The 21846-nt window shown below is 48.5% G+C and overlaps 1 protein-coding gene across 2 annotated transcripts; it reads right to left on the bottom strand.

Annotated features, from left to right (window-relative positions):
• Dnajb13 (DnaJ heat shock protein family (Hsp40) member B13) lies at window positions 1-13228 on the bottom strand. Of its 2 annotated transcripts, none has more exons than XM_055623140.1 (8): window positions 13111-13228; window positions 7977-8080; window positions 6935-7096; window positions 4760-4917; window positions 2969-3082; window positions 1314-1427; window positions 745-821; window positions 1-154 (listed from the first exon to the last, which is right to left on the bottom strand). In XM_055623140.1, exons 1-8 carry the CDS (start codon window positions 13176-13178, stop codon window positions 1-3), a joined length of 951 nt encoding a protein of 316 aa, XP_055479115.1. In that variant the 5' UTR covers window positions 13179-13228. The 2 variants fall into 2 exon arrangements, with proteins under 2 accessions (XP_055479115.1, XP_055479116.1); XM_055623141.1 differs by having other exon boundaries at window positions 13033-13181.
• Window positions 13229-21846: the final 8618 nt, after the last annotated feature.

The following is a 21846-nucleotide window of genomic DNA, read 5'->3' on the forward strand; positions in this document are numbered from 1 at the left end:
TTAGGTCAGCAATGCCTGGCGGAGCATCTGCTTCTTCTGGGGTGTGAGGCGGGTGGGGAACTGGATATCAAAGAAGATGAAGAGGTCCCCCTTCCTGGCGGGGTCCTCGGGCAGTGGCATCCCCTCGCCTGGCACCATCTTGAAGTACTTAGGGCTGAGACGGGGAAAAATGAGAGAAAGCCGAAATTCAGAGAGCAGCGCCCAATGTGTGCACGCTACCCTAGCTCACACAACTGCAGGGATGGGCCGCATTACAGCTTCCCAGTAGATGGCCAGGTGTCACGAGCCAGAACGTGTGGGAAGAGAGGGGAGGAGAGACTGGCTTGTTCTAAATATCACACTCCTGGAAGCTCTTGTTCAAAGAAAATACCCTGCAGGCTGACTCCCACCCTAGGAAACAGAGCAGAGCCTGGGGGTGGGAGTCAAACCTTCCCTTCTCGGTGACTTTCTTTGGAACAAGACTCAGAAGGCTACTTACTATTCCGTGTTCTGATAAAAAGCTCGGGGGGGGGGGAATAGAGGCAAGAGATTGACCAACACTGGGGTTCTCGGGCCTCTATGGGGGCATCGTAAGATATCATTTCTGTAGGGTGAACACAGCCCACGGCTCAGGCAGATAGGCGGGTGGACTTGAGTCCCGGCCTCTGAGAGGGAAACCTTTCTGTGGCTGCAGCCGGCACAGCCCCCACCAAGTCTCAGTTTGTCCTTTCTATGAGCACTTGGGCACGAGGCAGATAGACTCACTGGACGATGTCGTTGATGGGAATGTTGAGCAGACGGTCGTCAAGGGTCTTCACCTCCACAGTGCAGCAGGTGAGGGCCTGCGGAGGGCAGGAGGAGAGGTGAGTATGCAGAGCACCTCCGTAGTCATCTGTTTAGAAGGCCTTCGGGAGCCTGGTTGGGTTCCAGCCCTGAGCTGGCTACCAGGGAAGCAAAAGGGTGTTGTGGAATCTAACCGTGGGTGAGCCCCGATGTTGCCTGACTTCTAGTTTGAAGCGTGGTGGTCAATGTCCCAACCAGGCAGGCTCACCCTGAGTCCCAAAGTGCAAAGAATGAGTGGACAGGGCTGCCTTGAAGAGGACCAGGTGGCTATGTTGAGACGGTAAGGACAGCAGCAGGATCAGGACTGTGTGGAAAGACGAGGAGTGGACGGGGAGGGGCTGTGCAGAACCTCCCAATGCTGGGAGAGAGCGGCAGGAGGCGCAGGGCCCTGTGACTGGTAGACGGCGGTTGGCGGAGAAGAGACGAAGCCTAAACTGCTGCAAGTGGGGCTTAGTCTGGGCCCCCTGCCCTTCTGCACTGTACCCACTCACCTTGCCCAAAGGAATGGGGTACACGAAGAAGAGGTTGTCAACTTCCCTGCGGAAGCGAGGGTGCAGCTTCTCCTTTACGATGAAGATAATATCAGCCGGGATAATGTTGGGGCCCTGGCAGGAAAAGCCAAGGACACGGGGTTATTACTTATAAGAGTTGACCAAGTTTCTGCCTCTGTTTGTCTCTGAATCTTCATCTGTGCAATGGAGAATTAGAGCCAGTTTTCTAGAAAGGGCATTCAGTGTGGCCTAGGACCACTCCCGGCTCCCAAAGTGCTTCTCGGCTGAGCATGCCCAAAATAATCTACTCAGTGGCATGGGGCAGGGACCTCCTTGAGTGACAGCTGGACACTAAACTGGGGTCAGACAACTTCTCTGCCTGCGACTCGGCAGTGATCTCTCGGTTTCAGTGACCGCCCTGAACAACCTCTCTTCTGGCCACTGTAGACAGAGTGAGAGCAGCAGCAGCTCCCAGTGCAAGAAAAAGTCAGATGGTCAGAACCAGCCACATAGTCAGAAATAGTAAGCTCAAGGCCAAGGTAAAGGGAGCCCCTGGGCCATGTGGGGAGGTTGGGAAAAGGCTGTCCAGAGTGGGGGATATTGGTGCTGGGTACCTGTTGGCCTGCCTGCCTTGACTGCTTACGACAGGGTCTCACTCTATAGCTTAGACTAGCCTGGAATTCACTATGTCACCCAGGCTGAACTTGAACTCCTAGGCTCAAGTGAGCCCCTGCCTCAGCCTCCAGAGTCACAGCTACTGCCAGTGAGCCAGTCCGAAGGGCGATTGTTGGAAGCAGATGTTTTCTAGGTGAAAAGGGGCGGGTCTGAGCTAGGAACTCATGCCTCTTGGCTCTGAGCTCTCTGTTGCTCTGTTTCTTTTCAGTATATAAGGACTACAATGACTTAATGTTTTCCACGGGTGAGTATTTTAGTTTAAAAATCATTATTAACGAAATGCATCCGGATGGCCTCCTCCTTCGCAGTTCTTCAGTCTTGCACTGAAGAAAACTGGTAAGAAAGAGCACTGGTGGGGAGGCTGGCTGCTCCTGCCGTATCTGTGTGTGTGTGTGTGTGTGTGTGTGTGTGTGTGTGTGTGTGCGCGCGTGCGCACGCACACGCATGGGCATAAGCTCATGTATGTTTTGGGAGGCTAGAAGATGACATTGGGTGTCTTCCTTAATTGCTCTCCATCTTATTTTTTGAGACAGGGTCTCTCCTGACCTAGAGCACCTGCTTCAGCTAGACTGTGTGGCCAGTAACTGAAGGATCCTCTGCCTTTCCAGCACTGGCGTCACAGGGTGCCCGGCTCTGCCACTGGTGCTGGGGAGCAAGTCCAGGTCTCCATCTTTGAGTGCAACTGGGCCATCTCCCCAAGCCGCCCTTTTAGCTTTCTGTATTCTTATCATGAGCAAGTTTCTTCTGTCTTGGGGTCTGTTTTTCCACTGAGGAAAATGGTAGTAATCCTCAAGCTGCATTCACAGAAGCATTGTGAGGCTCTGTTCCTGAGAAGGGATTCTAGGGACCATCTCACTCTAATAGACCAGAGCTTGTAGAGACAGGGAAACAAAACAAAACAAAACACAGACTTTTCCACTCCCAGTCCTCCCACCACATGAGCCTGGTGACTGGCCCGAACCGGCTTCTCTCGCTCTCACCTGGTCCCCTTCCTTCTCAAAGGTGATGCGTGTGCCCTGCCTCCACCCAGGCCTCACGTCAATGGTCAGGATTTTGTCCTTGATGGTGGAGGAATACTTGTCTTCATTTAGCACCTACAGCAACAGGGGGAGGGGTGGGAGTTGGCTCAGTGGAAGGGCTCTGCAGAGTCTGTGCTCAGATGGTTCCCACAGCATGGGGGGCCAGAGTCACTCCTACTTCCATCCCGCTGCCATTGAATCTGAGAGCTTGTGACGACTCTCCAAGGCAAGGCAGGCCCTCAGATTGATGAAGCTGTGACCTGAGACACCAGTCACCACAAGCCCTGGCCACCAACAAGAACACAGTGGAAGGTACCTCTCTCCAAACCCCAGAAGTCTGGCCCTACCCTTCCTCAGGCTCCACAGCCACTCACTGTCCAATACAAGACCACTAGAGAGCCCAGGCTTCAGTTTCTAGAAAGTTACTGGTTGATAAGAAGAGAACGGGAAGGGGGGCTGGTCATAAGCATACAGCAGACCTCTCAGCAGACGATATATTGAGTCTCATGCAAAGCATCCCCCCCATTGTGTCTGCAACCCTGTGAGGCCACAATGCCACCTTAGATAGCATGCCTACAATGGGCATCTCCCCCAGGCAAAGGGGAGGAAGAGGGTTTGACCCACAGGCCACGTGAGGTCAACACCTACTCACAAGGACTTTCTAGGCTGTCACCTTAGAGACCGTCCAGCCCACCTCCATGCCCACCCTGTGGCCAAGGCACACACTCCTCAGGGTGTGGTCTGCTAATAACATGGCTGCTTTGATCACATCCAAAAAAACCTCAGTCTATGTGATCTGGCTGCAATGTAGATATACCTTTAGCACACACCTTTAATCCCCAAAATGAAGGTAAAGTTAGTTTGTAGAAGGAAATACCATGTTTGAAAGTCATGTCTAATTGAGAGGCTGTAAACTGACAAATTGGAGAAAGGTTGACAGAATAGGATATACCCAATTCTCATGAAAATAAAGAAGAAAGAAAAATGACTTAAGTGAGAGCAGCACAGAGAGAGAAAGGAGGCAGTTTTACCAGGAGAGTTTTACAGAGACAGGTTGAAGAGAGAACAAGTTAGACACAGGTGAAGACAGAATGAGTCAGAAAATGAAAAGGAGCCAGAAGGTTAGAACAGGTTGCTAGAGTTATTTTGAGGCCAAGCAGAGCAGTTCAGGCAGAAGTGAGAGAAGCCAGTTTGAGTCAGTCAGCTTGGACAGAGTTTGAGCCAGAACAACTGAGTTGAACCAGCTGGCCAGAGTTCAGAAAAAAATAGAAAGGGTGATTTTATTCAGTAGTAAGTCTCAGAAGTTAAAAACATTCTAGGCCTAGAAGCTTCCAGGATGAGGCCTAGTTTAGCAGATGGAGGCAGTAAGCCTCTGAGACGATAGTTATCTCAGGAGAATAAAAGTTACTTTTATGTGCCCTGGAGTGGAACTCACAGAGGACCCCTTCCATTCCCACTCTTCCACTTTTCACAAGGATGGGCTGGACTGGGAAGGGAAGGATCCTGTCTCCATTAGGTAGCTGCAGAAGAGACTTCTGTACCAGAAAGTAGGGTGATCTCTTCTATTATTCATTTTAAATTTCAGATAGAGTCTAGAATTCTAAAATCTAAACTTGCTGTGTCTCTTGACCTAAGATCCCATGATTCCATCAGAACAGGTTGCCGAGTTTTCCTGTTGGGGGAGTGTAGAGGTGTCAGGGAGGTTTTTAGGGGTAGATGGTGCCTGTCAAGAGGAACAAGCTAAGTACTCACCCTTCGGGAGATCTTAATTTTTTTGGTGCAGCCAAAGAATAAGTCCTCCAGGGACAAATAGAGGTCACGTTCAATTGGAGGGTCTTGTTTCTGGACTCCTCGGCCCCGAAGGCCCCCAAAATTCAAATCTACCTCATTTCCTTCTGCATCAAAAAATTCTAAGGGAGAGAAAAGGATCAGTGAGAGAAATAGTATCCAAAGACACAGATCAGACAGACAGAAACACACACACGTACACATCACACACCTGTATTCCCTGGAACCTCTTCAGTGCCCCAAGAATAAGATTCATCATATCATTCCCACCTCTCAGACTCACAGACCAAGGAGCTTTTTGTTTTGTTTTGGGCCTTGAACTCAGGGCAATCCTCCTGCCCCAGCCTCCTAGATGCTGGGATTACAGGTGTGAGCTGCCTTACTTGGCTTCAAGAAGCCATTCTTAGTTGCAGACCAGTGAGCATCAGCCCTTTCCAGGACCCAGGGCTTCGCTGGGGCTCCCAACAGAGTGCGGTGCCGGCAGTTCCTGCTTCCTGGACACATTGAGGCGTCACTCTAAGTGGTAGATTCTGGTAGTGCAGAGAAGACTTCGTCCAGGCAGAGTGGGTCAGAACAGCCAGTCTCCTCTACCCTTTTCCAGGCCATACTGACCCCTCTCTGTCAACTCCCATGACTATTCTAGACAAGCCTGCCTCAAGCTCTCCGGAGTTACAAGCTGTTACAGTCTGTGGCAACTGTGAGGGGTCACCAGTGTGCCCCAAGCTCCTTTCCTCAACCACACTGTCTGCTCTCCATCCTGGAGCCTGCCTGATGCCCTTGCCGCTAACCTGATGGCAGAGAAGCCTTCCGGGTCAGCTTGGAGTGCTGTAACCTTTTGGAAGGCAGGTCTTTAGTCTCTGCGGTCCTGTGTCCCCTGCCCTGTACTGTTAAGATGAGGGACAGCTAAGCCTTGGGAAAGCCTGCTCCAAGTCAGGCTCTGTACCCAGTGACCATTGTCTTTACTTTACTGGACAACAAAATGCCCACACTCCACAGCTGTTGAGTAATAAAGTTGGGGCCTGTAGTACAGGACCTTTTGGCCATCTGTGTCCTTGGTTATTCTGCTATATTTCTGGATGTCGGGCCCTTTGTAGTAGGCTGTGGAGGCAGAGGTGGCTGCCATGCACTCTGTCTCTTCTGGTCAATGCCATGGTATGAATGTGCCAAGCTATATGGTGAAAAGATCAACAGTTGGGAGTTTGCACTGGCTTAAGACCTGAGAGCTGGGAGCTGGCGCCATCGCTCAGCACCACAGAAGATTTTTAAAGACAGAAGATTTCTGGAAGGATGCAGAGGGTGTTAATGGTGAGTGGCTGCATCTAGGAGGGTTAGACTATTTTTCAGTAATTCCCATTTTAATTTTCATGTGGTGGTTTACATGTACGATCCCAGCACTTGGGAGGCTGGAGAGTATGAGGGCAGCCTGGGCTACAGAGCAAGAGCCTGCCTTGGATAAATAAATAAATAACAATCCTTTTCCTTCTGTGTACTGTGTTTAGCTCGAGGTGGTCACCCACACCTGCAATCCTGACCCTTGGGAGGCTGAGGCAGGAGAGCTGCCATGAGTTCAAAGCCAGCTAGACTACAAGACGAATTTGAAGCTGTCTGTACTACAGAGTGAGACCAAGCTGGGGAGGCTTCAGAGATGGCGCAGGGGTTAAGAGCACTGGCTGCTCTTGCAGAGACTCATATTCAGTTCTCAGCACTGAGACGGTGATTTGCAGCTAACCCTGATTCCGCTTCCTGGGAACCTGAGGCCTCCTTCTGACCCCCTCGGTCACTGAGCACACATGTGCACATATACACAGGCACAACTGTCACACACATAAACAAATCTAAATTAAAAAAAAAAAAAGAAAAGAAAGAAAGAAAAAACTGGGTGCGGTGACACATGCCTGTAATTCCAGCCCTTGGGAAAACAGGGAAATCAGGAATTTAAGGTCATCCTTGGCTAAACACTGAGTCCAAGGCTGGTCTGGGATACATGAATGAATAATAATAATGAGGAGGAGGATGAAGATGATGATGATGATGATGCAACCAAAACAAATGAAAGCAATCAAACCTGCCCGCCAAGAAAGGCAGCTTCTACAGCTAGGTTCTTTCCCAGGAAGGCAAGGGGCTGGGTGAGAGTCTTACCACTGAAGGGGTTGTCTCCCCCAAAAAATTCGTGGAACACTTTTTCAGGGTTGCCGTGGAAGACGTAGCCTGTTGTCCATGGCGTCTGGGATCCAAACTCCAGGGGAATCCCACCCTTCAGGCCTTCCTCACCAAACTTGTCATAGATACCTCGCTTCACAGCTGTGGATACAAGTGACCCTGAGGAGGGTTCCAGGGCTGGAGAGGCTGGGAGGTGGTAAGAGGGAGGGGCAAGAATAGCCTTATCTCCTGCAGCCTGCTGCCCGGAAGTCTCTAAAGCTGGAGGGTTAATGTCACTCTGTATGGTTTTCAGGGTCACTCGTCTGTCTATAGATCTATGGGGTCATTCAGAAAAGCAATGAGAACCCCCCCCCCGCATTGGGCTTTCGAGAGGATTGAGGGACTGAGAGTCAGACACATACCTGAGTTTGGTTTAGGAGGTGAGAGCAGAAATCTAAAATCTCAAAATCATGGAATCTAAGCATTTTGAACCTGCAAATTTTAGAGTTCTGAAAAGTCAGGACTGGAGAAGCCATAGTCTAGCAGTTCTCGGGAATGGTAGCCACAATCCCAGCCACCAGGACCAGCCCCTAGACAAGCCAGCAGGGCTGCTACTCTTTGGTAGATGGGGTGTCACCCTCGCCCAACAGAACTGATTTCCAAAGGGAGAGATTTCCTGGTGGCTCTAAGCCTCTCTGTGGCCCTCTGCTTCTGCTGTTCCTAGAGATAGTCTGGGAAAAATAAACGAAACTGCCTGCTCCACTTCAGCCCTCTGCCCATGGCAGCCAGCATCCTCCACTGAGCCACAAGAAGGTTTCTTTCTGCCGGGCTGGAGGCAGGGGAATATGCCCCACTTCCGTACTGCCTTGGCTGGGTGAGCCCATCCACCTGACTTGTGGCGGCCTGGCTTGCTGTTTGTCTAGATGCTGAGCAGGGAGGACGGTCGCTTCTGCTCTACTGTTCTCTGCAGAAAACCTGACCATCTGGGCACTGGAGGAATGATCTTAGTGGAGGGGTGAGTGACAGCCCCACCATCACTCACGGTCACTCAGCACATCGTAGGCTTCTGCTATTTGCTTGAATATCTCTGGTGCAGAAGGCTCACTTGACTTCATCGGATGGTTCTTCAGGGCAAGTTTCCGGTACCTGGAGGAGGGAGGAATGCAAGCTCTTGCCTCTGACCTGCTTCTGAGGCTGGAACATGGCTCAGGGTTGGCTCTGCTTTCTGGCTTCATTATGAACCAGGGAGACCGGCACAAGTGTGAGTGGCTGTGGGCTGTGCTCCTTGGATCTTTTGGAAAAGAACCTGAGGTAGAGAGCAAAGCTGGCCCACAGCCCAGACAGATGTCCTAAGGCTGCTTGTCCCCTTAGCTGCCACAGCTGAGACCTAAGGCCAACACAGATTCAGTGATGGCCCACCCTCGAAACACAGAACACCCCAAGTTAGCCTGTCACTGTGACGAAATACCTGAGAAGAACAATGCAAAAGGAGGAAACACTTATCGTGGCTAACGGTTTTCATATGTAGTTGGCTAGTACCATTGCTTTCAGGACGAGCATCATGACAGCAGCAAAGCTGCTTCCCCACATGGCAGCTGGAAGGACAGACAGAAAGAGACATGGGGCGAGGAAAGGGAGAAAAGGAGGAGAGGAGAGAGAAGGAAATAGGAACAGCAGTGAGGAGGGAGAGAAAATGGAGAAAATAGGAGGGGAAGGGAAGGGAAGGGAAGAAAAGAGGAACACAGAAAGGGAGCGTCTGGAGACAAGACATCAAAGGCCGAGCTTGGAGACCTGCTTCCTCTAATTGGTCCCTACCTTGTAATAGCCCATCCCAATAGGAAGGGCTTAGTTAATGATTTGTGGAAGAACTTTAATTCAGAACATGGCTGCTCTGGTAAGAGATCACATCTAAAGACCTTCTAGGTCTGTGTGATCCAGATGGAACACAAACATGGCTTTAATCCAGGAGACAGAGGCAAGCAGATCTTAGTTCAAGGCCAGCCTGGTATAAAGCAAGTATCAGGTAAAGAAAAGCTTAGGCATGGTGGTACATGCCTTTAATCCCAAACAATGAAGGTAAAGTTAGTTTGTAGAAGGAAGCACACCTGTATGGAAGTGATGCCTAACTGAGTGACAGAAAAGGTGATGAGTCAGAGAAGGATTTGACAGAATAGGACACGCCCAACTCTCACAAGGAGAGAGGGGAAAGGAACGCTACTTAAGGAGCAATACAGAGAGAGGGAGAGAAGGCAGTTTTACAGGGACAGTAATAGAGAAATGGGTTGCAGAGAGAGGACACAGGTGAAGACCGAATGAGCCAGGGAATGGGGAGCCAGGAGATTAGAAAATATTTCTGGAGTTATTTTGAGGCCAAGCAAAGCAATTCAGAGGATGAGAGAAAAGCCAGATTGAGCGAGTCAGCTGGGAGAGGAGTTTGAGCCAGAACAGCTGGGTTGAACCAGCCAGCCAGAGTTCATGGTGTCTACATTACAGAGGCCCAGGACTGACACAGGTTTCTCATTTGTTTGACGAGCCCTTGGGAACATCGGGCCCTGGCACTCTCTTCCACCTCTGTGCTCATTCCTGCCCTTATGACCTGCCATCCCACCACTCAGTCCTGGGATGCCTACAGCTTCTGAGGATATACACTGTCAAGAGAGAAGAGATTGGGTGGATGATCTGTGGAGTTTTAATAAAGGGTCCAAGGTGCAGGAAGGAGACCACCACAAAGACAGTCCTGTCCCAGAGCTAGACATGCTGGGGCCCATGCAGACCCCCCCTCCCCCGTACCTCTTGAAACTTGAAGGGTGTGCTCACGGCTGGCAGGAGGAATTTGAGGAACCTGGAGACTGCCCATAGGAAGGGAGCTGTGATGTAAGGACCAACCACTCCCCACCCCGTCCCACCCCTATCTCCTCCTCTATCCCCTTGCTTCCCTCTCCTTTAGGAGGAGGTGTAGGGGAGGCAAGGAAGCCTGCTGCTGCAGGGCGTGGCAGGGAGGGTCACGGGAAACCTCCAGCCCAGAAGTCACTCAGTCCCAGTTTGACCCCACCCAGCCCCTGCTGGGTCAGGTCAGGCTTCTGGAGTTCCGTAGCCTCTCTTTTCAGTGGACAGGCTGAGCTCGTATCTCACAGAGCCGATGCCCATCTTCTACCAGCCACTTCCCTGAGCCACAGACCTCTGTGCCCAACCCCTGCATTTCACTGTCTTCTCCCAGATCTTGTAGGCACCCCAGAGCCAGCCCAAACAGGGCCTGCATTCCTCCCCCAGGTGCCACAGCTGGAAAGCTAAGCATAATCTTTGACTCCCATCAATCACCAGAGCTCAGCATTTTCTGCTCTTAAACATTCTGCCCTGCCTTTCCTTCCTGTAACTGTGGCAGAACCATGTCTCCCCATAGCCACAAGAACCCTCTCCAATTCTCTCTTATTTCGTGCTATGAATGGGTTTCTCCCTTTATCCCTTCCTCCTACTCCCTCCTTTTTCTTCTCCCCTCCTCCCTCTCCCCTCTCCTTTCCTTTTCTCTCTCTTAAAATACTGACTTCACTCCCCTCCTGAAACTCTTCACTCATTTCCCTGCTGCCTTCAGCAGACAACCTAGGTGCCTTGAGCTAAGATCCAAGCACCTGCTTTCTCTCTGCAATAGCATCTCTTTGCTCATCAGCGGTCTTGAATGGGAGAGAGAGGATGAAGCCATGGCTCAGAGCTGAGTGATACCCAGTATGGTGTTACATGCCTGGGAGGCAGAGGCAGGCAGATAACTGTGAGTTTGAGGCCAGTCTAGTGTTCATAGCCAGGGCTACACAGACCCTTTCTCAAAAGCAAACAAACAAATCAACGGTGCATGAGTGTTTGATACTGGTACGTGCACATGTCATAATAAAACCTGGTATTTGCCACAATGGATATATATATGCTAATAAAAGAGTGAATGAGTGATGCTAAGAAGCTGATAACTCAATGATCAGTGATCTGCATGGAGATTTTCTTCTTTATACAGGCTCAGCAGTGTGTGTGTGTGTGTGTGTGTGTGTGTGTGTGTGTGTGTGTGTGTGTAGGCCAGAGGTCAACTTGAGATGCTTTCCACCTTGTTTTTGAGACAGTCTCTCACTGTCCTGGAATCACAAGTTGTACTACAACATCTGGTCCTTCGGTGCCAGGATCTATGAGGGAGCGTTAGCGTGTGCAACGCTCAAGCCTTGAAAGTCGTTACCGTGGAAGAGGCACTCGCTGTCATTAGAAACGTGCAACTCTTTTCCTCACTCTTACCTCACATGGTTTCATGTGCCAGTGACTCCTGGCATTTTCATACACATTATTTCATCTGGTCCTATTTTAACCACTTCAAGAGACGTGTGTCTTACGTCTGCTGTGTCTCTGTGGGTGCGTACATGGCACATACATGTGGAGGCCAGATGACCACCTCTCCTCGTCCTCTGTCTGCCTTGCTTATTAACGCAGTCTCTCACTTTCCAGAACTCTCCAGGGAGGCTGGGCTGACTGTGCAAGCAGCCCTGGGAAGTCACCACCTTTCTCCACCTCCCAGAGCCAGGTTACAAGCAAAACACCGCCTTTTTCACGTGGTTCTGGGATCCAGCTCGGGTCCTGCTGATTGTACAGCCAACGCTTTGCCAGCTGGGCCATCTCTCTCTCTCTCTCTCTCTCTCCTACACCACACTTTCTTTTTTGAAGGAGAAGCCCAGGAGTGGTCCCACGCACCAAGGGCTGGGCCTTCCCATATCAATCACTAGTTAAGAAAGTGCACCTGAGCAAAGGCCAGTGCGGTGGAGACATTTCAACCGAGAGTCTCTCTTCCCGAATGACTCTAGCTTATGTCAAGCTGACGTAAAACTCTCTGGCACACTTTCGGGAACTAGGCTATGCTAATCTCTCTATTTGCCATGGTAACCATTCCTTTGGCGAGTCCCACTGGACACCTGCGTTCTCTCGTGGTAACTTTTCATTTGGTAAATTCCACTGGCCCGTGAAAGCCCTGAGCAGTGGGAGACATCACACCCAGTACTGAGTTGTTCTTGCTTGTTTAATGAGTTTATCTTATTTCTCCACCCACATTGACCCTCATTTAATCCTCCTCTTCAGTCCACACAGGAGCTGGCCCAGGGAGGGAGGGACAGTGTCTGGTTTCTGGTTCCGTTTGTCACGTACAAATGGAATTGCCTGGGATGCCAAAGGCAAATGCCTCTGGGGCCACTGTGAGGAGTAAATAAAACAAGGAAGGCTCTCAGAGCAGCACCTGCATGTTCAAGACAAGCAGCGAGTGTGCCCCAAGTTTCGAGTTGCCTCAGATGCCTTTTTTCTTTAAACCTTTGATGACATAAGTATCTGCTCTCCATCCCACCACAGAGCCTTAATCCTCCTTCAAACCTTGTCCTTCGGCTTAATTATCAGGACAGCCTCCCAAGAAGCCACGTGCCTCTCAGCACAAGCTTTGGCAGCACTGGGGCCTTCTTTTATAACAGTCTGTAACCAATGGCCTGCACTGTGCACAGCCCGAAACCCTAGTGCCCCAGAAATATTTGTCCAAAACTTTTTTTCAAAGAAAAAATGTAAAAGATCAAAAATTTCAGAAACATGGCTTGACCTCTGTCCTAGGTCTCTCCCCCAATAAACACACACACACACACACACACACACACACACACACACACACACACACCCTTTTCTTTTCCAAACAGGGCCTTGCTATGTCGCTCAGGCTCACCACGGACTCAATATCTATACTTTCACAAAGTCCCTGAAACTTGACAGAGGTACTGAGACGATCGGTCAGTGACAAAAACCCGTATGATGGCCAGAAGGGAAACTGTAACATCCACCTGTCCAGGTCATTTCTAGTTCACAGGCCTGTGGTTCTCCATGAGACTCGGGATAAGGTCCAAATGGTACTTTGTTCTCATTTCATAGCTAGGAATTTGGACATGACCCAAGAGGAGGCAAGGGGCAGGAGTACTGGCCATGGGGCATCTCCTGACGCACTAACGGTGTGTCTCAGTTTCCAGTGTGTGGTGACCTGAGCAGCCCAAGCCAGGGCCGAGTGCGCAAGAGGAAGGAGGTGGGTGCCTCTTTCCTGCCCTAACCTGTGCAGGGAAGCAGTTTGGCTGGCATCAGGGTAGGGCTGCCTCAGCAGGTGCCAGGCTCAGCCCCCGCCCACTTACGCCTTCTTGATCTGGGCATCCTCTGAGTTGCGAGTGACCTGGAGCACGGCGTAGTAATCCAGCCCCATGGCTGTTAGCAGTCACACTATCTCCTCTGACTCCAGCATCTGTTAGTCTGCCGTCTGTGGTTGCTCCTGACGACCACGAAGAGCACTCTGGGAATTGTAGTCTTTCTATCTTGACCACATGACCCTGTTCTGTGACCCCGGTAAGCTCACACAGCTCAGAAACTGGAGTCCCCGAGCACTTTCTTGTTTATTTTTTAGTGCAGCAACTACCTTTAATTTAGGATCTTCAGAGCAAAGCCGAATGTAGTGCTGTAGCACCTTAAATCTCAGCACTTGGCAGTTGGATCTCCGTGGGCTGGAGGCTAGCCTGATCCACATAGTGAATTTGTCGTGGGTCTGGGGTCGTCCAGAGATTCACTGACTCTGTTTTAGTTTTAATAAGTTACAGCAGTATATATATATATGACCGGCCAGGACCAAACCAGAGAGAATTCTCTAGGTAAAGCCCCCGCTACTGTTAGCCAAAGGATGGTAAAGGCAAACACTACAAAGTTACAAATTAACTCCTATCCTGGCTGGGTGTGAGCAAAGCTTTATTTTATAACATGTCCAGGAGGTGTCTGAGCCATCCAAGCAGGTGTTTCACGAAGTAGAACTTAGCGGTAGGTTGGTTAATCTTGCGACCTTGTAAGAATAGCTGAGGCAGTGAAATATTTTGCAACAATCAGCGTTTTCTTTTTCTTTCTTTCTTTCTTTCTTTCTTTCTTTCTTTCTTTCTTTCTTTCTTTTCTTTTCTTTTTCTTTCTTTCTTTCTTTTTAAGAATAGCTCAACTGCACCAGGAAGTGGTCCATCTCAGGCCAGCAGACAGGGTACATTCAAGGTAGGAGCAACTTTTTCATGGCTTATACAAGTTAAAAACAGCTGTTTTCAGAAGCCTAGCACAGTAAATTTAACTCCTAAAGGTAACATTCACCATCACAAGTTCTGTGACAATATAGTTAGGTAGTGAGACCTTGTCTTTTTGTTTGTTTGTTTTTTAAAGTTTATTTATTTATTGAGATAAGTTTTGTCTTTTCAAACAAGCTGAGCATCCTATGATCCTCAAGCACTCTGGAGGCTGAGGGAAGAGGACTCCCTGAGTTTGAGGCCAGCCTTGGGGCCAGCTTATGGGGCCAGCTTTGGCTATAAAATAAGTTCTTTTTTCTAAAAAACAATTTTAATTTAACTAATTTTTTCAATTTTGTTTTTTTGTTTTGTTTTCTTTTATTTTTCAAGACAGGTTGTGTGTGTGTGTGTGTGTGTGTGTGTAGTCCTGGCTGTCCTGGAACTTGATGTAGACCAGGCTGACCTCAGACTCACAGAGATCACCTGCCTCTGCCTCCTCCCACGTGCTGGAACCAAAGGTGTGTGCCACCACTGCCCAAACCCAGCCAATTAAAAAAAAAAAAAAAGTTTTATTTATTTATTTATTTATTTATTTATTTATTTATTTATTTATTTATTTATTATGTATGCAGTGTTCTGTCTGCATGTACACCTGCACACCAGAAGAGGGCACCAGATTTCATTATAGGTGGCTGTGAGCCACCATGTGGTGGCTGGGAATTGAACTCAGGACCTCTGGAAAAGCAGCCAGTGCTCTTAACCTCTGAGTCATCTCTCCAGCCCCTCCCCCAAATAATTTTTTTTTTAAATTATAGGACAGTTTTATATTTTCAGGAAAATAAGAAAGATTAGACTTTATTTCTGAAAAGGTCTCTCTCACTGAATCTGAAGCTCCCGGTTTGGCAAGTCTGGCTGGACACCCAGTTCCACAGGTCTCTCTGTTTCCACTTGTCCACTGCCTCAGCTCTGAGGTTACAAATGCCACCATGCCCACTTTTATGCACATGCTGGGGACCGGTTCACATGTTTGTACAGCAGGCACTTTACCCAGGAGGCCGTATCCCCGGCCTATTTATTTATTATTGACATGGGATTGCACTGTGTAGCTCTGGCTGCCAAGGAACTTGCTTGTAGACCGGTTGACCTTGAACTCACACGGATCCGCCTGCCTCTGCCTCCTGAGCTGCTGGAATAACAAGTGTGCACCACCTTGCCCGACTCTTTCCCTGTGCCAGATGACCTTTAACAGGTCAGGTGGACAAACTTGCTAGTTTACTCGTGATTAGACTTGACCTTTGAGGAGAACACTGATAGAGTGGAGTGCCGTGTTCTTCAGTGCCGTGAGCATTGATCACCAGGCTGAGGCAGTCTGCCAGGTTTCCCCACTCTAAGGTTCTCCCACCCCACAGGCACGGGCGCTCATGAGCGCGCGCATACACACACACACACACACACACACACACACACACACACACACCACACACACAGAGTTGGTGTTTTGAGACAGGATGCTGCTCTACAGCCCTGTCTGGCCTGTAATTCACTGTGTAGGCCAAGCTAGAGTCAAGCTTGTGGTAATCCTCCTGCCTAGGCTGGCTTTGCAGGACACTGTAGCCCATGGCGGTCTAACACTCATGCCAGTCCTGCTGTCCTGCCTGTTGAGTGGACTACAGATGTGCCCACCATACCTTGTCTGGTTTTCTGTTTCCATCCTTCATCTATCTTCTATCTTCTATCTATCTATTTATCATCTATCCACTATCTATCATCTATCTACCTACCTACCTATCATCCTCATCTCTTATCTATTTTATCTATATCTATCTATCGTGTATGAGTGTGTTCCTGAGTGTACATCTGTGCACCACGCTTGTTCAGGAGCCCACAGCGTCCGTCAGAAGAGGGCAGAGGATCCCCTGGAACTGGAGAGAAAGGCAGTCGTGACTCGCCAGGTAAGGTGCCGGGAACAAACCTGGGTTTTCTATAGGAGCAGTAAGTGCTCTTAGCTGCTGAGCCATCCCTCTGCCTCATAGTAAAGGACTCTGCCAGCGGAGATACTGAGGCGTGGTTAGCAGCCCTGGGCTAGTCTCCTGTGCTCTTGGTGCAGATAAGTATTTTGAGCTTTGGGATACTCAGCAGCCTATGGGTCGAAGGACATGAAAATCACTTCTGTGTTATTCTCGCCCAAAAGTGTAACCTAAATCTAATCACGAGAAAATACCAGACAAACCCAAACTAAGAGCATATCTCAGACTGGATTATATTCCGAATACATCAGGCTCATGAAAGACAAGGGAAGGCTGGGAAGCTGCCTCAAGCAGAAAACAAGGAAATGTAGCAAGTGCTCCTGGTCTAGATCCTTGCCCACAGAGGAAAGGGTGGCTAAAATTCTGTTGCTAGGACAACAGAGTGTGGCTTGCAGACTGGGTAACAGTACAGAACCGGTGACAGTTTCCTTGTTCTCATAGTTACACAGTGATGAGGCAGGAGAATGGCCTTCATTTCAGCAGGAGCATCTTGAAGTATTTTAGAGTGACAGGATTGGAGTGTTTATGTATTCTGCCAAAACGGGCCAGAAAAAAAAAATACCTGGAGATAAACTGTGTATATAGAATGATAAATGAAACAATAAAAAGTTAACAACTGGGCGATCTGGACAGGAGCGTACGGAAATCGTGTGCACTGCTGTGGGTGTGTGAGCCTGTGTGCAACGTGGGTTCCTGTGTGTGGGCATGTGCAGGCCAGAGGTCAGTGTTCTAGGTCTCCCTCCTCCTGTTTCCCATCTTACTTTTTGAGGCAGGCTCTCTCACTGCACCTGGAGCTCACAGATTGGCTAGACTGTGTGGCCAGCAAGACCCAAGATCCTCCAGTCTCTACCTTCCGGCAAGGAGCTTCCAGCGACACACTGCCATGCTCAGCTTTTCACATGGTGCTGGGGATCGGAACTTAGTACCTCGTGCGTGTGGAGCAAGCATTTTACCCATTGAACCACTGAACCATCTCCCCAGTTCTGCTGTGTGTGTGTGTGTGTGTGTGTGTGTGTGTGTGTGTGTGTGTGTGCAGCATGATACAGGGACTGGTCCTCTCTGTCACGCAGGCTCTACGGATCAACCCATGTCATCACGCTTGGCAGCTAGTTCCCTTACTCACTGAGCCATCTTGACGAAACCACATCCCATATTTTTCTGGACTCACTGGCACTTGCTACGAACGAGCCCGGGTTGTCTCTAAACTTGCTTCCACTCCCTGCCCGTGTCCCGATACTGGGATTCCAGGTGCACACAACATTTCAATTGTTCTGTGTGACTGAAATAATTCACAAGAACAGACGACAAAACGCGCACACAAAGACGTGTTTGTTCTGCAGAGAAGCTTTTATCTGTGGCTCGGACTTTGGCATGCATGAGACACAGAGGCAGTTCTCACCGGAAGTCACAAGGGGGCACCGGAGAGCCGAGAAAGAGTGAGCGGCTTCGGTTTCACAGTGGACAAAAAACAAAAAAATTAAAAAACGAAAAGCAAACAAACAAACCAAAACAACAAACAGAGAATCATCGAACTGTCACAACCGGGAGATCAGCTCTGGAGACCTGTAGGAAGCAGAGAGGTGTGGAGCTGGAGAGCCGGCTCAGTGGTAAAAAGCGCTTGCGGTTCTCGCGGGGGACTTGAGTTCAAGTCCTACCAGCCAGCTCCCATCCGCCTGTAACACCAGCTCCACGGGAATCCCATGCCTCTGGCCTTCATGGGCACCTGCATTCACTCAGGTACCATACACATATTTTAAAAATACAAATTAATTATTTTTTAAAGTGTGTGGCATGTGTGTGTGTGTGTGTGTGTGTGTGTGTGTTGTGATGGCCACGTGGGAGACTGACGCTAGGAAAGGAACTCAGACAGTCACTTGCCATATAGATTAAGCTAATGTCACTCTCATCTTGTTTTGTTTTTTCTAATTGATATTTATTTATTTGTTTGTTTTGTTTTCAAGACAGGGTTTCTCTGTATATCTCTGACTGTCCTGGAACTCACTCTGTAACCCAGGCTGGCCTCAAACTCGTAGAGATCCACCTGTCTCTGCCTCCCAAGTGCTGGGATTAAAGGTGTGCTCCACCACTGTCCTTCTAATTGATATTTAAATTGATACTTTAAAAGTTGGCAGCGAAATCTCAGATTTACATAGCGTTTTGCACCTAGAAGTTTTTGTTTGTATGTTTATTAAAACAAATGCCAGTATGGCCAAATGAGAATTCATTTTGCTTCTGTCGTGATAAGTTAATATTTATACAGTGTTCAAAAGGCATTAAAAAAATGCTTGGCGCTATTTTATTTTTAAAAAGAACACATGGAGCTGGTGGATCCTGGGACTCAGCATGTAGAGGCAGACAGATCTCTGTGAGTTTGGGGCCAGCCTGGTCTACAGAGTTAGTTCCAGGACAGCTAGGGCTACACAGAGAAACCCTATCAAAAAAAAGAAGAAAAAAGAGAGAGAGAGAGAGGAAGGAAGGAAGGAAGGAAGGAAGGAAGGAAGGAAGGAAGGAAGGGAAGGAGGGAAGGAAGGAAAGAAGAGAGGAAGGAAGGAAGGAAGGAAGGAAGGAAGGAAGGAAGGAAGGAAAGAAGGAAGGAAGGAAGGAAGGAAGAAAACATAAATAAAACAAGGAAGCTAGACAGACAGAGATGGCTTGGGGTGGGGTGGGGGATGGGGCAGTATTCCGTGCTTGCTCTGTGAGGACCCTGCCCCAACAAATGAGGTAGAATTATCAATGGTGTGTCTCCTCACTGTTAGTCGAGACCAACACTCTTTACTGATACTTACTTGTCTTTCTAAGGAATCAGAGGTCTGGAAGTGATAACAGTTACACCAGACTGAACAGTGTGTGCAAATCCGAGCCCCCTGTGTGGCAACCTGGACAAGCATTCTCAGCTCAAAGGAAGTCTAGTATTCTTTCACTTCAAAAAGTGGAACCCTGGGGATGACAGAGATGGCTCATTGGTGAGGAGTAGTTGCTAAGCAGGGGGTCAAGGTCCTCTCCACTTGTGGCCCGTGGTTGGTGCATCAGTCTCTGCAGGACCCCAAGGGCCCAGATTTGTTGGCTCTGTTGGTCTTCTTATGGAGCCCCTGTCTGCTCTGGGTCCTTCTATTCCTGACTCTTTCCTATGGCCCCCGCAGCAGATAGGCAGCTCATTCTCGATGTGGGCGCCCTAGTAAGTAGAGCAAGGGCTGTCTCTGACATGGACTCTGTTACCTGCTCTTTGATCACTTGCCCCTGGTGACAGGCGTTGCCAGGCCACAGAGAAAGAGGATGCAGGCAGTTTTAATGAGACTTGGCAGGTGGTAGGGGAGGAGGGCTCCCCGTTTCTGAGAAATAGGGGAGAGGAATGGAGGGAAGAAGGAGGGAGGGTGAGACCAGGAAGAGATGAGGAAGGGAGCTACAATCGGATCTAAAGTGAATAAATTATTTTAAAAATAAATTTAAATAAATAATAAAGAGCACTTGCTATTTTACCGAAGGCCTTGCTGGGCAGCTTACAGATGCTTGCTGGGAGCTTACAGCTCCTGGGGATCCAGTTCCCTCTTCTGGCCCCTACAGGCACCCACATAATATGGTATACACATGTACAGACACACTGAGAAATAAAAATAAATCTAAAAACAAAAACAATTTAAAAAGTAGACCCCCTGGGCTGGAGAGATGCTCAGAGGTTAAAAGAATTGGCTGTTCTTCCAAAGGTCCTGAGTTCAATTCCCAGCAACCACATGGTGGCTCACAGCCATCTGTGGTGAGATCTGGCGACTTCTGTTGGGCAGACATACATGCAGGCAGAACACTGTGCACATAATAAATAAATAAAATATTTTTTTAAAAATAGAACGCTGCTGCTAACCTTCATTAATCCAAGGGAGTGGAGAAAAGGGTTTGTGTTTGTTTGTTTGTTTTTTTAAGATGGGGGTCTTAATCCAAGCTGACCTCCAGTTCACTCTGTAGCTGAGGGTGACTGGTCTTCCTGCCCCCACCTCCAGAATGGTGGCAGCACAGTTGTGCACTGCCCCGCCAAACCTGAGTCTGAGGAATGTATTGACCAAGGACTGGGAGAGTGGCCCCATCAAAGTGTGCTTACACACCTTTGACTAGGGTCAGTGGTGACTTATGGGAAAGAACAGAGGAACTGGCTGTCCTGGGTAGAATCAACCCCGTAAGGGCTGGTAAGTGTTGGGGGCTCAGCGCAGAGTCAGCTCCTGAGCGGGGCGTCAATAAGCTGTGCCACTCTGAAGCTCTAAGTTGTGTGCATGAAGTTCTGAATATACGCCTTTTCCTCTGAGGAACATTTTGTTATTTCTCAATGAAAGGTAAGAACTACTAGCACTGTGGAAACAGCATGCATTTTGGAGATAGTACTATCTCATTTTTGCTACCACGGAGCAGTATGAACTATGGTGACTTCCTTGGTCCCTTGGGTCTCAGCTTCCTCCTTTGTAAAACAGAAATGATCCATTACTTCAGTAAGGCTTGGACTAGGTCATCTGGCTTAGAACGGCTGGCTATAACCCTACATTCAGGAATAGATATAGAATACTGTGCAGGATTTATAAAACATGTATCTGTGTGCATTCACCTGGGGAAAACTCCAAGATAGTAAGTGAAAAACAGATAAACCAGAGGACAGACATAGGGTGAACCCGGTTATGCAAAACATAGTAAGATAAATCTACAGTATTCCATAAATAAATACACAGACAAAAGTGTTCAAAACACAGAGTAAGATAGAACTACAATGTTACATAAATAAATACACAGACACAAGTGTTCAAAAGGGCTTAAGAGTTACACATGTAGAACTAGGTGGGCAGATCTCAGCTGAGGCAGGATCTCCTGGCTGAGGCAGGAGGTTAGTGAGTATGAGAACCTAGCTTTAAAAAAAAGTTATATGTGAAAGTATTGGGCTTGGAGAGACGGCTCAGTGGGTAAGAGCGATGGCTTCTTTTCCAGAGCACACAGGTTTGGTTCCCAGCACCCAGCTGCCCAACTCCAGCTCCAAGGGATCCAGTGCCCTCCTCGGGTTCCAGGCTTGCACAGGCAGGCACGACATCCTCGTACGTAAAACAAGATAGATTTTTAAGTACATACATAAGTGAATTCATATATGAGGCTGTTAAGCCTAGTTTCTGAGAGCAGACTTTTAATTCTGTATAATTGGTATTATTTTAATTTTTATAGTTACCTATGTACTGATTGTATGTTTTGAAAATTATAAGAAAAAATAGAAGTAGTCATACCTATTACTCGAGAAATAACAACACAGGTTAAGTGGGATGACATTTGTGGGGTCACCAGCACAATGTCTAACCAAGAACATCCTTCGTTTTTCTCTGTCCGTTCAATCAGCTGAGAATAAACAATAATAACAATTGCTGATGTTTTAAAAATACATTTAACAGCTTTCCTGTCCATTATCTCCTTTGTAGCCTTACTTTGCAGATAAACCAAGCGGCTGAGGAGATAAGGACATCTTTCTAATTTCTGGAGCCAGTGAAGCAACAATCATTTCTGACTAAGAACATGCTGGTTTCTTTCCATCCCGCCATATTGCTAGTACAGCAAGCCGCACGTCAGCAACCCTAGTAGCCACAGGAGAGCCCAGTTCAGCGCCTTCCAGCCCTACCTGCCAGTGTTCACCCCGTGTTCTGTTGTTTTGCCTCACCTAGTACACAGGTGTGTAACCAGCCCCATTAAGCTCAGTGGCATATTCCAAGTCTTACTGAACAGTATGGTGGCATCCATTACCAAAGATAGAAAGAACATACAACAGATAAAGAGAATGTGCTCTCCGTGGACAGTACAAAAC

Source organism: Psammomys obesus, unplaced genomic scaffold (assembly GCF_907164565.1).
Source record: "Psammomys obesus unplaced genomic scaffold, mPsaObe1.curated_primary_1811, whole genome shotgun sequence".
Taxonomy (NCBI): Eukaryota; Metazoa; Chordata; class Mammalia; order Rodentia; family Muridae; genus Psammomys; species Psammomys obesus.